The sequence below is a fragment of the Synchiropus splendidus genome, chromosome 10 (genome assembly GCF_027744825.2).
Source record: "Synchiropus splendidus isolate RoL2022-P1 chromosome 10, RoL_Sspl_1.0, whole genome shotgun sequence".
NCBI lineage: Eukaryota > Metazoa > Chordata > Actinopteri > Syngnathiformes > Callionymidae > Synchiropus > Synchiropus splendidus.
Window position 1 is genome coordinate 10,671,548 of NC_071343.1, and position 16,587 is coordinate 10,688,134.

At 40.6% G+C, this 16,587-nt stretch overlaps 1 protein-coding gene across 1 annotated transcript in view; it reads left to right on the top strand.

Moving 5' to 3' along the window:
• Positions 1-5,622: 5,622 nt before the first annotated feature.
• The window catches only part of slc4a3 (solute carrier family 4 member 3), a 31,613-nt gene continuing 20,648 nt past the window's right edge, over positions 5,623-16,587 (top strand). The window contains exons 1-2 of the mRNA XM_053876562.1: positions 5,623-5,786; positions 12,926-13,216. Of these exons, the coding sequence (XP_053732537.1) occupies positions 13,163-13,216 (54 nt within the window). The 5' untranslated portion in view covers positions 5,623-5,786; positions 12,926-13,162. The remainder of the gene's footprint in view (positions 5,787-12,925; positions 13,217-16,587) is intronic.

Consider the following 16,587-nt stretch of genomic DNA (forward strand, 5'->3'; position numbering starts at 1 on the left):
CATCAGGCACATTACATCAGGTGATGAAGGGGGGAGGGTTGCAGGGGTTAAGCAACACCTGTTTCAAGGGTCCGTACTCATCAATTGTTTGGAATGTGTTAACCCAACATCCAAAGCAAAAAATGCATTTTTCCTCATGGCATTAGAAACAAACCTGGAGGAGCAGAAAGCTGGCTGCAAGGTGACAGTACTTTACTGAGGGTGGAGCCATGAATAAGACCAGCAGCTTTCACTTCCCCACAGTTGCAGCAGATGCATCTGTGTGTGATTAGAGCTGAACTCCAATAATGGTGAGGCGAGACGTCACGCACGCAGTACTTCTCAGAGTACTACTCTCAACTTTACCAAAGTCAAACGTCTCCTTTAAGGTTCCTCTGCTCCAGAACAGGAATGCTTTTTTATCATCTGCACATTTGCACTGCGATCCTGCCAACTTCCCTTCAAAATGTCTGCTTTGGCTTCACCATTTTCCAGCTCAGACTCGCAGCAGACATATCCCCACACATTGTGGATTTCAATGTTTAGCACAATACAAAGTGTTTCCGCAGTGTTTTCTGCGCCGATGAATGAAGTCAGAAGCACAAGCTTTAACTTGCACTGCAGTGGAACTCCAAATATATCAATACGCTTCTTCAAATTCCACAGGAAGCTGCAGGGAGGAGCTCACGGATAAATGTATTAATTGCTGCTGTGCATGTGAGGACCTGCCTCTTCATGGATGATATAAAAAAGGACGAGATTCAGCCTGTTCCTGATCACATGATCAGGAGGAACCAGATGACCTCTAGATTGGTGTCTCAGTCGGGGTATCCTCAGTTCACACTTGGACCTTGGAGGTTTTCCAGCAGGGAGGGGATCACAAACCAAAGATTACAAGAGAGATTACCGCTTCACTCAGGTATCTGGGCGTCTTCACACACTGAAGTGAGCGCTGAGGAGAGAAAAGCCAGAGCGCCCTGAGAGATGCTGCTGAGCAGCTTTCTATTGATCCACTTTGCCCCTGGACCTCTTCATCGCTTAAGACAATGTTGTTGGCCTATCAATGCTGCTGCTGAAACAACCTGGGTGTCAAATTACAGGAGTCCCTGGGAAACTGAAGTCATAACATATACTGTAGCTCAGAAATTGTCATATTGTTCTGCTTCTATCTTAAATCATCGATCCTATATTGTTTTTACAATGGGCACAAGAGTGTGGATTTCGCTCCTTAAGCCTTATTTATGCCCAATATTACTTCCAGATCCGGAGGCAGACTGAGCTTTCTGTCCATGCTCTGCGTTCACTTCGTCCGTATTTATATATGTTTCCACAAAGCTTTCGGATAAGGACCAAAAGGAGCAGTACCACTGGAAACCATTGGGTGAGTGCTGCATAACAATGGTGAAAATTCTCTGGCTTCCAGTCGCAATATATTTAACGGCCTCATCGACCAACACCTCTGACAACGCTGCCAACGTTTAGTCATTTGTGCATGATGAGGTGTATCATCAGTTCTTCTCCCAGAGTCGCTATGTGTGTTTTGGAGTTTGTTGTTGTCTTAAACCTTTGATTTTGGGCTGCTCCCCCGGTGGATATATCGGTGAACAGCAACACCAATATGAAAAACCTGTGAAAAAAGTGTGACATTGTGGCGACACGATTGTTTGAAACAGATAGGTACAATTTCGTACATATTGGGAGCATAAATGGTCCTTCAGTCCAATATTTTACCTGCTAAATGTCTGTCATTGGTGTTGTTTTCTATCCTGATTCATCCAACACAGTTTTGATCTATTATTACCCATTATTTCCCAACTGTGGGACGAATGAAGGACATCTAATCTAATCTAATCTAATCTACTAGACCAACCCATGTGCTTTCATCATCCTGATGTAGTTCAAACCATGGCCACCTGATGGAGACAAAATGCTTCAAATACCGCCCCTGATATGTTTTGACTATCATCATCCTGCATAATCTTGATAAATACAGTGATTTGCCCGACTATCGTTCTTCCCCCTATATTTTACTACAGCTAAAGGCTTTCTATTGGTAGTGATGGGTTTATGAGGCTTCATGAAACTGTGCCTTTATTTCCAGAGCCAACTAGATGCCACTCTTTCCTTCAATACCTTAGGCTTTGACCGACAATTTCAACAAAATCTCACATCATTTTTAAACCAAGCTCGGCACCTGCTGAGCTCTGAAAATGAGGGCACTGTTTCATGAAGCCTCACCAGCCCATCTATCAGAATGAATTGAATCTTTGACTGCTCTTGTTTCACTTTGTTTCCTTCAGAATCAGTCAGGAAAACGTAATTTCACTCATTTATACAGTCTGCAATGTGAACACAATTCATAGTTATCTAGAATCATCTGCCTATAAACCTGAACCTGACAGAACCCAGAGATCCAGCTGGATTCTGGACGAGCAACACCTCAGAAAAAGTTGGCAGAACGAGGCTGAAAAAAGAGGGTGTGAGCTGTAACCATGTGTAGCGAGAGAAGTCCTCTGATGTGGATTTGTTGAGTCCCGGGCCTCCTAATCAAAACACACAGCTGAAAGACTCTGTGGCAAAGGGAGCTGTCAGTGTTTAAAGAACACAGAGGAATGAGTGACTAGGGGTTTCCAAGTGTCATTTCCTTCAGAGGGACCTGTAATCACTCGACCAACAGTGCTGCCTCAGGGTAGAGCCTCAGGGAGTCGAGCTCGACATCCTGCGCTATCAGCTGGGGACGACTGGAAAAGGTCATGTTAGGAAAGTGAGCTTCATCGCTCTCTCACAGAGTTAACGTTTTAATTCCATTCAGATGTTTGAACACCGAGCGCATGGGCGTTTAAAACTTGAATCTGAAGCCGGTGACAGTTGAGTCATGCAGACTGTCTGCTGAATTTTGGCTACGGTTGGAACGAAAAACATAAAAGAAAAAGGAAAGAGAGAAAAAAAAAATCAGTTTTTCATTCAACAGAGTGACCATACGGAGAGGATTTAAGGTCACACATTTGGTGTTCGGTCCAGGTTGAGGAAGGAATTATTTATTTCATTTTTGAAAGCTTTAAAAAAAAAATATATATTTTACAGTTTAGTAGTGTGCAGCTCTTGAAGGGTAAAGTAGAAATGAAAACTGTATTCAATTGTTGAAGTTCTGCATCCCTCTGCTGGCCAATATTGGCTATTGCATTACTCGATGAATGCATTTTTTCAGGCTCTCAACTTAACTCCTTATGTTATGATTATGTCATTTAAAATACATCTTCATATGTTTTATTTGTTTCGAATTTTTCAATTTTTCAAGATTGGATCAATCATAGCTAAAGCTATGAAAGTAAATATAAATATATTATGACCAGTGTGACCCATTTGAATTGGACTTTAATAAATGAAGTGCCATCAAATGAGAATGAAGGGTAGCATCCAAAAAAGGTACAAGATGTGCTTTTGATCTGTCAGATTTACTTCTGTCTCTGTGTATACTGTCATAATGGCGGAGGAATGGACCCAAGTGCGGGAAGTGTTGGTCGACAGAGGACACAGGACACAAGATTAAAGAAAGAATGAAGTGCAGACATGACATATACAGTGCATTCACAAATTATTTTCCTGTTATTATTTCCATCCCCTGTTTATTATTAACCCTACATGTATTAAATGTAAGTCAGTCAGTGCATCTCTCCCATAAGATTCCACATATTATGCTTTGTCGTCCCTCATTTGTCACTGGAGCTTGGACCAGAAGTTTCTGTTAACACACCATTGTTTAGGCACAATTTGTCACCTGAACTTCCGGCGCCAAGCTATTAAAAGCGATTGTTTGAGGAGAGCTCGAGGACAGGAAGTTCTCCTCTGACACACGACAGACATGGAAGAAGAAGGACGAGGATATTTGGTGAGAAGTTTAGACAGCCTGAAGATGAGTGACTTACATTTTTGAATCACCTGGAAAAGTCGGTCTCTATCCCTCTCTTTGTTATCATTTCAATCCAGTACGCTTTTGGGCAGGTGATCCTTGTTTTGATAAGTGGAGATGACTTGTCAAAACAAAGACTGTCAGGAAAACAATTCACAATATTCAGTCAAAGTTAGAGGGTTGAATGGTAGGCACAGCCTCAATGCATTGCCAACGGTGGTGGTGGGCTGGTGAGGCTTCATGATACAGTGTCCTTATTATCAGAGCTCAGAAGATGTCGCTCTCGGTTTAAAAATGATATCAGGTTTCATTGAAAGTGTGGTTGAAAGCCAAAGATTATAGAGCAGAGAGTGCCACTGAGTGACCTCAAAAATGAGGGCACAGTTTCGTGAAGCCTCACCAGCCAATCACTACAAAATACCATGATGCAATGGTAAAAAACATATCACAGTCAGCAAGAGTATAATAGTAATGATACAGTGGTACCTCAGTTAAATTGGAGTTCGAACAAAAATTTGAGATGTTTTTGCTTCGGATTTCGAACGAAAATCAAGAACTTGAACGCCCCCCAAAAAAGCTGGAAAAAACGTAACGTGCGCGGACCGATCAGCTGACCCACGACACGCTTTGTTATTGTGTATAACGCAGCCTCTGTATGCAGACGTTAGCTACATTTACTGACTGTTTTTTCTTCATATTGAGGCGTAAAACCTTTCCTGTCTCCGCACTGGACCGTGGTAGAGTGTCACAGGGGAGGTGCTCGCTCTCCACACCTCCACTCCAGGGTTTGATGTCCTGTTGTGGGCTGGAGCTGGGACAGGGATGACTCGAGTCTGGGACAGAGTGTGACTTGGTTTATGACTTTGTCACAGCCAAACTGCACAGAAGCGCACATTCAGAGCTGGACATGCACCGGGCACCTCTTCACTTCTGGAGAGACGTCACTCACTCGGCAACCCCTCCCACATGCAGCGGCCACACACATAGAGGAACAGCGCACCTGCAGCAGACACTCTACATTCACTCATACAAAAGACTATTTTAAGGCTTGGAACGCATTATTTCTTATTCCATTAATTATAATGTGAAAAACTGAGTCAGATTTCGAATTAATCGCTTCTCGAACGGCCGTCTGGAACAGATTGTGGTCGAGAACCGAGGTGTCACTGTAATAATAATTGCTGTCATGTTATTACTATCTTCTTTTTCGTCTGTTTCTTTCAATGACACTAACATACTATCTTGTGCTTATTCTTGATTTATACTATGCTCTGATTCAGTGTTCACTTGTTGTAGTGAATGTATTAATTCATTTGTTTATTGATGTGCACTCTGTCGAAAAAATGACGCAAGAAACAACGGTTTTAGAGCAGAGAGTGCCATCTAGTGGACTCTGAAAATGAGGACCTAGTTTCATGAAGCCTTTTCCACCCACTGCTGCTTGAAGGTAACTCAACTATAATATTATATATATATAACGTGTATAGTATTTGCATTCACATCAAAAACAATATTATGATAATTTTTTTGTTTCTTTCATAGCATCAAATGCAGATTCAGCCTATCAACCAGAGCAAGAAGAAGGAGCGTGTAACGACATCATCATATCACTTCGGACAGCAATAATGCGGTCAATAATTCAGCAGGGCATTACTCACCTCCTCCTCCCCCGCCCCCCCGCACACTCGGAGATGAACCGTGTTTGTTGTCCATCGCTGCTCCGGAGGGGCAGGTTGGTTCTCCGGAGTCACGTGACCGGGCTCAGCATCCTCCGCAGACTCCGCCAGGCTCGGAACCGTTTCTCCTCCAGGACTCAGTATGGAGCACAACCGCTGCTGCTGAGGTCGCAGCTCCCCCCCGTCTCTTCTCATCATCTGCTCCCCCGAATACAGCGCAGGTGAGTCCGCGGACACGCTGGGTGTCGTCATGCGTAACAAGCGTTTGCAGCGGCGTGTTGCAATATACCCTCGGGGACGGAGACGAGTCGCTTTCTGAGCGGGTTTCCAGCTCTCGCAGGTGCAGTCGCAAGGACTAAACACGGTCTTTTACCCCCCAAAACACCGCCATATGTAGGTCATTTGTGAGCTGCGTGGAGGCGCGTGAACAGGAGGCGGGGAAGGTCACATAGTAATGACTCAGCAGTAATGATGACGACGGTGATGGTGAAGACGCTTTGTGTAGAGACCAGCCACATGGTCGCTGAAACCCGAACCCTCCGGGCTGTGTAAACACAGAGATCAGGAGCGAGTCCAGGAATCGATTTATGCGGCTCATTTCTTTCAACAAGACGAGGCTGATGCACTTGTCCGAGTCTCGAGTGGGATTTCACAACACACACACCGAACTTACGTCCATTTGTTGACGGAAAAAAGCGGAAAATATCGATTTTCTAAAGCAGATAACAGAGATTTCGGAGCAAGAAATACACCGCATATGTTCCATGTCTATATTTCCTCATTTTGAAGTTTATTATTATTTTTATGAAAGGTCATACATACATTTCATTCTTTTAATTGAAATAAATATTTCTATATTTTACAGTGTCAAGCACACAACATGTTTATTGACTGATTATTAAAAAATAAAAGCCAGAAATATGCCATATATATATTTGCTGACTTAAGTCTATATTTCCTCATTTTTAAGTGTATTATTATTTTTATGAAAGGTCATACACACATTTAATTCTTTTAATTGAATTAAATATTTAGATATTTTACAGTGTAAAGCACACAACATGTTTATTGACTGATTATTAAAAAATAAAAGCCAGAAATATGCCATATATGTGTTTGCTGACTTAAGTCTATATTTCCTCATTTTTAAGTGTATTATTATTTTTATGAAAGGTCATACATACATTTAATTCTTTTAATTGAAATAAATATTTATATATTTTACAGTGTAAAGCACACAACATGTTTATTGACATATTAAAAAATAAAAGCAAGAAATATGCCATATGTATTTGCTGACTTTAAGTCTGCATTTCCTCATGTTTACGTTTGTTATTATTATTTATTGTTAAAGGTCACACATACATTTAAATATTTTTCCTGAAATAAATATTAATATATTTTAAAAGGGTGTAAAGCGCCGAAAAAAATTCTTGACACAGAATTTGCAATAATTGTTAATAAAATAGAGCATATTTTTCTATTTTTGGGTGAAATACAAAATTATTTCACTGGATTCTGGATCCTCTTTATTATATATTCATGATCATGTTTCACTGGTGTTCATTTGTAACCACCATTGCTCGAAGATTTGAGATATTTGGTGCTATTCTGTAGTTCCCACTGGATTAGGGAAGACTTGTAGTTGCTAGCTGCTTCCAGCTGCTCACATGCTCAGCTCAGCTCAGTGGTTTGGACTCAACCTCTCAGCATGGCGACTAACCATTGTGTGATGAGTTGTTTTATTGATATCATTTTGTTTTCTAGCAACATGTGAAACAGGTTCCTTGGATTGCATGTGTTGGGGTGCAGGGTGGATCTGGGGCCCCATGGGTTGCCTCCTTCGGTCATGTATTTGTGTGTTTAAAAACAAAAAAGTTAAGACACGATTAAGCACAAAATTGCACAAAAATTGATTTACTGCCTTATGAAACTTCATTTTACATGTGAAAAGAGGATGGAGGTTAAAACTGAGGGTTATGGCCCTAGTCTGGCGCCCCCTGATATTTGTCATGGCGATGTCAGATGATTCTGGTGATGCAGGCGGCTCTGTGAGGAGTTGCCAACACTGGACTTCTTACTCTCATAAACATTGTATAACCTGTGAAATGCCTCTCTGTTGCGCCGCGCCTTGTTGCGTCGGTGGTTGAAGAGGTTGAAAAAGTCTGGTACCAAATGGACCGCCCACCACTAGGGCGAGTTTACATGCGCTACGCCACCTGCGACCCTTCTGTAAAGCAGGCCCCCGAAAGCTTTGTTAGTCAGCAGTTCGACATTTCAGATGCAGTGTTGACAGGAGGTGCGGCAGAAACAAAGCAGCACTGTTACAGCAACACTTTGGCTACATCTCTACTCCAGATCCCCAAAGTGCAAAGTCGTGACACCGATCGCAACACCACGAGAGCAGGACTGACAAACCGTCCTTTCTGAGCGGCTGCAGTGAATGTGTGTGAAGCGCATGTCCTTGTTTGTCAGTGCGAAAGTGCGAGATAACGCCGCGCTCGCCAAAATCTCATTTCACAGTCTTTGATTTCTGCTGTGTCAAATCCCATCACTCTGAAGTCATCATCGTCTTTAAGATAAGTCAGTTAATGAGAAGATTCCATGGCCAACGTCCGATGACCTTGTTGCTCATTGGTCACACAGGTGAAGAATTAAGACCGCTGGCTAGAGTCACTGCTGGATTCTACTGCTGATGTTCTTGTTTGAATTGATCAGTTGAAGACTCTAGTATTCTGTTTCCGCTTGTGTTGACCACAGAATCCATTGAACGTTCATTGAACATGAAGAAACGGATCAGAACCTTGCCACATCCTGTAATCTTAAACAGAATTCACATACAGACTTTTAGCTAGGATTTTGAAAAACCCCGCCCCTAACCCATAACCCCGCCCCCAACCCCACCCACTCCCGACACACCATGTCAACGACTGACAACTAAAAACTAGCTTTGTAGAAAACAAATTTGTCCCAAAATAACTTGATAAACAACAAATAACCAATCATCTGAGTCAAATAACAAACAACAGACATGAACTTGGTAACTGTTGCCACTTTGAGATGCAAGTGTCCCCTGGGCAAGTGTTTTACTTGGCTGACCCTGGTGAATTAAAAAAAACAAACAGTTTTTTAATCATGATTCTTTCCCCTACTACAAGCCATTGCGTGTACAGCCTTGAGTCTACATCTTTTTTCATATATTTATGCAAGATAAGCATGCAGTTGTATCAGCTGTGATGGCTTCCATGCCACGAGTGTCGCGTCTTACCGTGAGATTACGGCGGTAAACAAATATGGCGACCACAATGGCCAAAATGCGGTTGCGAAAGGTTCGAGAATCTGCTAATTTGGATCATATTCTGCGGAAACACAATTTAATGTAAACCAGTGAGATGACACTACAAGTTGGGCATTATACAGTCGCATCCATTTTTTCATGTTTTGCAGTTTAGGATCTGCTGGACGCCCAAGACGTCCTCTGGCTAAAAGCCTGTTCACATATTTATTATTTAAGACTGGTGACTTTCTCAAATCCCTGGGTGGTTCAATAGTCAGGTCCAGCATCTGAATGTTCGTCCATTAGTAGCCAATCCTCATCTGCTCGGTCCATCACTCAAACATTCCCGGCCCTCATCTGAAGAGTTGGCTGTTCAGAGCTCTGTCATTTCACAGCGCATATCAGCTGAGAGACCTCTGGTATCAGGTGGACAGAACCAGGTCAACCTCAGCAGAGTTCAAGCTGCAGAACTTTGGTATTTCAGTATCAAAGGAAGGCAGCGTGGGTTGTGGAGTGAGACGTTTGTCTAAAAGCTAGTGCTTTAACTAGCTTTTAGACAAACGTGGCAGCTGTAGCGTGAAACTGCAATAATGATTGTTACGTTCACACTGAAGAATAAGTACCTTAAGCTTCTTTTTCTTTTTTCAAAGATGATTTCTACGAAACTTCCATAGCCGATAATGACAGTAATTCAAACACAGACAGTAAAAAAAACAACTTTTTATTAATTTATTTTTAGCACATTAAACATTTCTCCATCTAGCATGTTATTAAATGAAATTATTTCCTGAAATATGAATTTTATTAATTGGTTTTGCCTGCCTCAGTCCTGTCAACATGGAACAGATAAAAACAGATCTCACTGAAACTGCTCTACTCTACTGCTACCTGCTGTGCCATTGAGCTCATTGCTATAAACAATGTTTGAGTCAGTAAAAAGGTTTTGAATGAAATTAAACCGATGGCTAAATCCTTTACCCAATCCTTTTTTCCTATTGCCTCTGACATCAAGAAATACAATGAGAAAAATCCACTTCGGCAGTGTAATATTTGACACCTTCAGAGCAAGAACATATTGGTTTAATTCGTTTTTATGGTTGACTATCTAGTGACTCTTGACTTTTTATTTTTGAAGCCTTTGAATTTCAAAACACGCAACACATTTTGTTCTTCTATTACTCTTCTTCAATATCAAGATAGTCATTTATGGGTTCAGCCATCTTTTACAAACACCTGCATGATTATAATGTCACTTTGTTCCCCTCTTTTGAAGAACCTGAAATGTGTGCGATCAAACAGTGGAGGAAAATTCGAGTTCAGCGTGGCGTGACAGTTTTGAAAGAGGAGTCATGCTGGCACAGATGACGCAGCATCCCAACGTTTCAAGTCTTATCAGTGTTTGTGCAGTGGGGCAGTAGTAAAATCTCAGGGGCCTCATGAGGCAGCTGAATCTAACATGGAGATGCTGAGCTTCTGCTACGTCTGCAGTTTTGCACACAAGGACACTTGGGACACTGCCGCTCCTTCAACCCACGAATGGAAAATAGCAGTGGAATCTGGTCAGATGGCATTTGGTGAGGTGCTTGGAAGAATTTGCCAGATCAGAGATTGAAGATTATTTTATTTATTATCGAAAACTTACATGTGGTTGACATTCATAATGTCTTACTATTGCCACACATCTTGCCTGAAACTGACCCATTTGCAGAAACTCCAAGGCACTCCGTCCTCAGTACCTATTACAGTTGTGACAACAAATTCATAAAATAGCAAGGATTGATCACGATATGTCGCATCGCATAAATTCTTTGGTGTTTGTTGTGCAAGTCTCTCAATAAGCATGAACTACAATCTGACAGAAAATGAGTGGAACCTGTTCATCTACATTGACAGTGGAGAGATTTTCTTATATATTATACATAACTTCTTCCTGCCACTGATGAAAAGGTTTTCTGTGGTGTGCCACAAGGATCTGTTTTTGGTCGCATTTCATTTTCTATTGATACGCTATCCCTCAGTGCGATTTTAGCTTGACATGTTTCATTTAATTTTTATGTAGACGACACACATGTATACCTCCGGCTCAGATACGTTCGAAGCTGAAAAAAAAAAAAAAAATAGATGTAAATGTTTAAAAAAACAAACCTGTGCCCAATTAACTGGACCCAGAATATCTCACCCACACTGTAATTTTCTCCCTCCTCTCCCAAAAATCTCTCTCTCGACTCCGACTTGTTCAAAGCTCAGCAGCTGGGCTTTTAACTGGTCTTAGCGGGTGACATCACATCACCCCCACTGGCTTCCTGTGCATTTTAGAATGATTTAGAGTAATTAAAAATCTTCACTAATAACTTTTAAAGCTTGTCACGGTTTAGCTCGGAGCTACATCTCAGAAATGCCAACCTCCTACCCAGATCGCAGTCTTATATCCTCGGGCAGAGCCCTTTTAGTCCTTCCAAAATCGAGGCTGAAATCAAAGGGGGACCGAGAGTTTTCAGTCACAGCACCTTTGGAAGAGTCTGCCTCAGGAAATAAGGCTGCCTGACTGTGCCTTCTTTTAAATGTCTTTTAAAGCGTATTTTTACAGACTGGCTTTCATGTTATGTTGTCTCACTGCATTTGTCAGTGGGGATTTTAGTTGCTGTTATTTTACTGTTCGACTGAATTTTATTTGTGTTTGTTTCTCTGTGTATCTGCCTGGTTTACAGTATCTGTGTTGTACACTGTTTTTAAATGTTGTGCATCTTGTCCATTATACTTAATCCTTGTGTCTTTATGCCTTAAAAGTGCAATAGAAACAAAGATTTATTATTATTGTTATTATTTATTGTAGGAGCCCTGTGTTGCTACTGTCATCTCCAGGGCAATAGTCACAATAATTAATCACAGTATAACCGTATGCGCACTCTGGTCCATTTATGAACTGCATCACTCAGAAAGTTGCGAATGGAAGTCTATTATTTTTCAATACCGGTCACATTGTTGTCTCACTTGGAGCAAGAATGGTTTTGACGGTTTCTTTGTGCTCCTGACTGGGTGTTTTCATACTGATCTGTGTTCAGAAGTAGATAAACAATGGAAAACTTATTTATAAAGCACTGTGCAATCGAATCTCTAAAACACACCACTGAGTGACGCAAGTTACAACTCCATTTTTGCCGCAAACCATCGCGATTTCTGATTCATGGAAGTTGTTTTATTCATTTCATTGGATGCTGTGTTTCATAAAGTGAGTGAAATTGGCTGAGTTTTGTCTCAGTGCTTTTAGTGGGTACTGAAGGATGGTCCACATGACTTCAAAACACTTCAGAGGAATCTATTTTTGGACTGGCAGGTTTCACACACAGGCTCACATTCACACACACAAAAATTCCTCCTGTCTTCATCTTTGGCTCAGAAGCATTCCAACACAAATCAATGTTAGCGTACAGATGGAAAAAGGGTTGAAGCAAACTCCATTGAAATCATTCAGGATGTGTAAACTCTATTAACTATACGAGACACACAATGCACAACCAAGCAAAACTATGTTTGTTTGAACAGGATGATGAGTCAGATTAAGAAGCTGTGTAACTTGAGTGTACATTTATAGTACAAGCATTTGCTTCTGCTTGTTCCCTTCAGCCCAGTTTGTGTCAAAACCCCTTTGACATTGTCACCTCCTCTTTTATCCCGAATTTTTTACTCTTTTACTCTTAAAAAGTTTCATAGCTTCTTATGTATTGAATATTTTGTAGTGATGGGCTTACGAAGCTTCACGAAACAGTATCCTCATTTTAAGTGTCCACTAGATGGCGCTGTCAGTTCAGATCTGAACAATGAAACCTCACATCATTTTTTTAACCTAGAGCGCCTCCTACTGAGCTCTGAAAATAAGGGCACTGTTTCATGAAGCCTCATTGGCCCTTCTCTCTTATTAATGTGAAGTTACACCGAAGAGACCTTCCTTCCTGCCTTCTTATATTAAGTGCTCATCATAACTTGGTTGTAAGCTGTGACCCATCACTCTGTCTCCGACTGAAACAATCCCAAAAGCCTTCTGTGTAACAGACCTGCTGATGAGTCTCAATCCTCTTCCTGCAGGTTATGCCACCCCAAAGGCTTTCTGGATTCCCACTCAAAGAGAAGGGCTGATCCCGGGTCCCCCGAGGTTCCACCAGCTTTTGCGGCCCATTTCCCTCCCTCCTAGCTTCCCGACTCACCCTGCCCTGACTCCTCCTCGGCCTCAGGAGACCTCTCAGCTCACTGTTTTCTCTCCCTCCACATCCATCTGAGTGACTGCGGAAGTCTTCTTCACCTACTGGCTGAAGGCCAGACCTCATGGCTACAGGAGGTCGTGTCCATGACATAGACGTGTCCATCAACCTGCAACAGGTGAGCTCCATATTTTGCAGCATTTCGCCGTTGGTTCTATGAGGCTAGATTTCTTCCCAATATATACAAATCACATAGTTTAATTTCCCCCTTTAAAAACCTTGCATTTTCATGATACTAGTTGTAGTATTGTAAAATATATTTGTATAATTATTATGGAGCCATATATTTTCTTCTGATTCAGATTTTTTGTATCATTTTGCATAATACCATAGTTATTATTATTATTATTTTATTATATTGCTTGAACTATTGTATCTTCATTTCAATACTCCACAAATTTTTTTTTTGCTTTTCTTTCCCCTTTGCAGAATTTCTTTTCACATATTTTTACTTAAACTGTTTTGTTGATCACAATATTGTTGATTTCATATTTCTGTGAAATGTAACAAAGTGCAATTTAAAAAAATAAACATGAAAATAATAATTTGTAATAAATTAAAAAAAAAAAAAAAAAAAAAAAAATCTGATTCCTTCATGAGATACTACACATGTGCTTTATTTCAGTACTTGAATACACTTTTCAATTGATATTTTGTTTATGATGTATTATTTTCAGATACTTATAACGTGTAAATTATTTTCTAAATCTTACATTTTTCTACATTGTTTAACTCTTTTGAGCTGCAATTGAATTGGCAATTTTGTCACCAATTATTTAGCCTTTTTTTTCTTTATTATTCATGAAAAATGTTTTAAAAACTGCTGTTATTAATGGAAACTGGTCCACGTGCCACTACGGTTGTGTGTCGGAATGTGCCCTGTGATGTTCAGTTCAGGGTGTTGGCTTGTTGCTGGAGTTAGTTTCATCCCTCCTGAGCAACACCATGTTATCAGCAGATGAAAATGAATGATTGAAAAAAAGTTTGCCATGATTAACACCAAACAAAGAAGACTCACATTTCAGTTTTTACATAGAAGACATCTGCGCTGCTCCTCCTCACCGTTTCTGGTCTGACTGGTCCCTGTCACATCTCACCAGCTCCTCACTTTGCAGGCAGATCACGTCGAGTGGTAAATGTGTTGCAGCAGTTGTTCTATCGGAGCAGATCGTCCTTCCTGTGAGAGAAAGCAGAGGTGCCGTCAGGCTCAGCAGGCGGCTCGACATTATTACACTTGACTGTCGACATTAATGGGCCTGAAAGCGCAGATAGTTAAATGCTGCGTTCAATTCACACTTGTGATTGTCATTGAGGGAAAAAGCTTTCTTTGCCGTGTAAACAAGAAGAAAATGACGACCCTGTGGAATAGAACACAATGCAAGTGGTTGTCTACAACATGTCACTGTTAACTGCAGAACAGCTTTGCTTACAGACGACAGAACGATTTATTGACGTAAACACGCATTTTCTGCCTTCACTCTCCACATATTTTCTTTTTTTTGTGCGTTCAGCCATCCATGAATTGCCATATAAAACTCAAATGATTTTATCACATTTACTAAATATTTTTTCATCTGCCAGTTGAAAAGTCTTTTGTAGTTAACGTTTTACATCCATCTATTGTTGAACTGTTTTTTATGGAGTGCCAGAATTAAATGATAAAGAAGGGATTGCAGACATTAACTGGAAACACAGTGGAAATACATTTTGAAATATGTAAAGATTGGCATAAATGTAGTCATTTATTAGCCTATAAGGACATAAATACACACAGAAATAAGAATATAGATCAGAAAATGCATATATCTTTTTTTCAGTTGTTCATACAGTTAATTCCCAACAACTCTTTTACCTCTTCTCTTTTTCCTCCTCATTTATTTCCATTTTTTAAATCTATTTATTTTTTGATTTATTTATTTCCACATTTATTTTGCATTTTTCTATTTTATTTCCGTGAGTATTCATGGCCTTATACGCTAATAGATGACTATATTTATGCCAATTTTTACGAATTTTGAAATATATTTCCACTTTGTTTCCAGTTAATGTCTCCATTTCCAATCCCTTCTTTATCATTTAATTCTGGCTCTCCGTAGTTTTCATGAACTATTGTTGTCACATCATATCTGAACATAGAGCACCATCTAGTGGCCTCTGAAAATTAAAAAAACACACTGTTTCATCAACATGGTTTCATGATACCTCATCGACCCATCACTCGTATTTAGTTTGTCTTCCTCTAGCAACCATGATAAGCGTGTTTATGTAAAAAAAATAATTGGTCCTTAAATCGACCCTTGTGGTTCTCTACAATCAAGTCGAGAGTTTAGACTGAGACATAAAACTGACTGTCAGAAAGATAAGATTTAAATCCAGTTGGACAGTTCCACAGGGGCCGACATGGTTGTGCAGTCTGTTTCGAAGTATCTGATCAGCTGCGTCAACCAAAGGCTGAACTGAGATCAAATAAGGCTGGGACAGAGAGCTTCCTCTTGTCCATGTTTCATCTGACATTATCCACATCCTTGATGTGGGAAGTATTGGCACTGATTTTAGATCTGAAATAATTATTATATTCTTTCGGATCTTGTATAGAAAGAGAGGATTGGAAATGATTTTTCCACGGTGAAGATGGAATTTTTAAATTTTGTTTGCATTATCTTTTCTTTGTTTGGGTCACTACATTGAAGATGTCTATGAGTTTCCTGAAAAAAATAATTTACAATAATATAATAAATATTTATAACAGCAAGAAGCAAGTAAAATGTCAGCAGGACTGTCAGTCAAATTCACGGTCACACCTGGATTTAAATCGTACTCCTTCACAGTTCTCTTTGGCAGTAACAGTGAAAGACAATTGAAAGGTGATCTGAATGCCCTCTGTTTACAACACAGGCGTTAGCAAACCGGAAATGTTGTCCACACATATATTATATGCTGCATTTTTTGTTTGTGAAAAATGTATATTTTAAATTCATTCATTATTCGACATTCATTCAAGACCATCTTTATGAAGGTCACCTGGCACAGACTGTATCCTGTCGCGGCGTCCCACCGGTGATCAGCAGATAATAGAGTCACCGAGGAGAGAAACATGAGGCCGCAGAGGGGGCTGTTTATGGTGACCTGAGTCCCTGGCCTGGTCATGTGACCAACCTGGGACACAAGTGATTCTCGCTGAACGCTCAACCTCCTGCGGCTGCGGTGCATTAGTTCGTCCTTGTGTTATTGACCCGCGTTCGAGGATAAAGACTCAGCTCATCCACAGACGGGTTGTTTTACTATACTTCGCTGCAGCTGCTGCTGCTGCTGCTGCTTCTGTGTGTGTTGGTGTTTTCTGGATGTGAGTGGGACTGAAGCTGTGCCGGGGAGGTTGGTCTTTGAGTTATAAATAGCAAGAACTAAAGTATTGTTTCACATTGGACACAGTGCGCTAAATATAAGATGGATTTCTATTGTGGAGGCAACCAGGGACGCAAAGAGGGATCC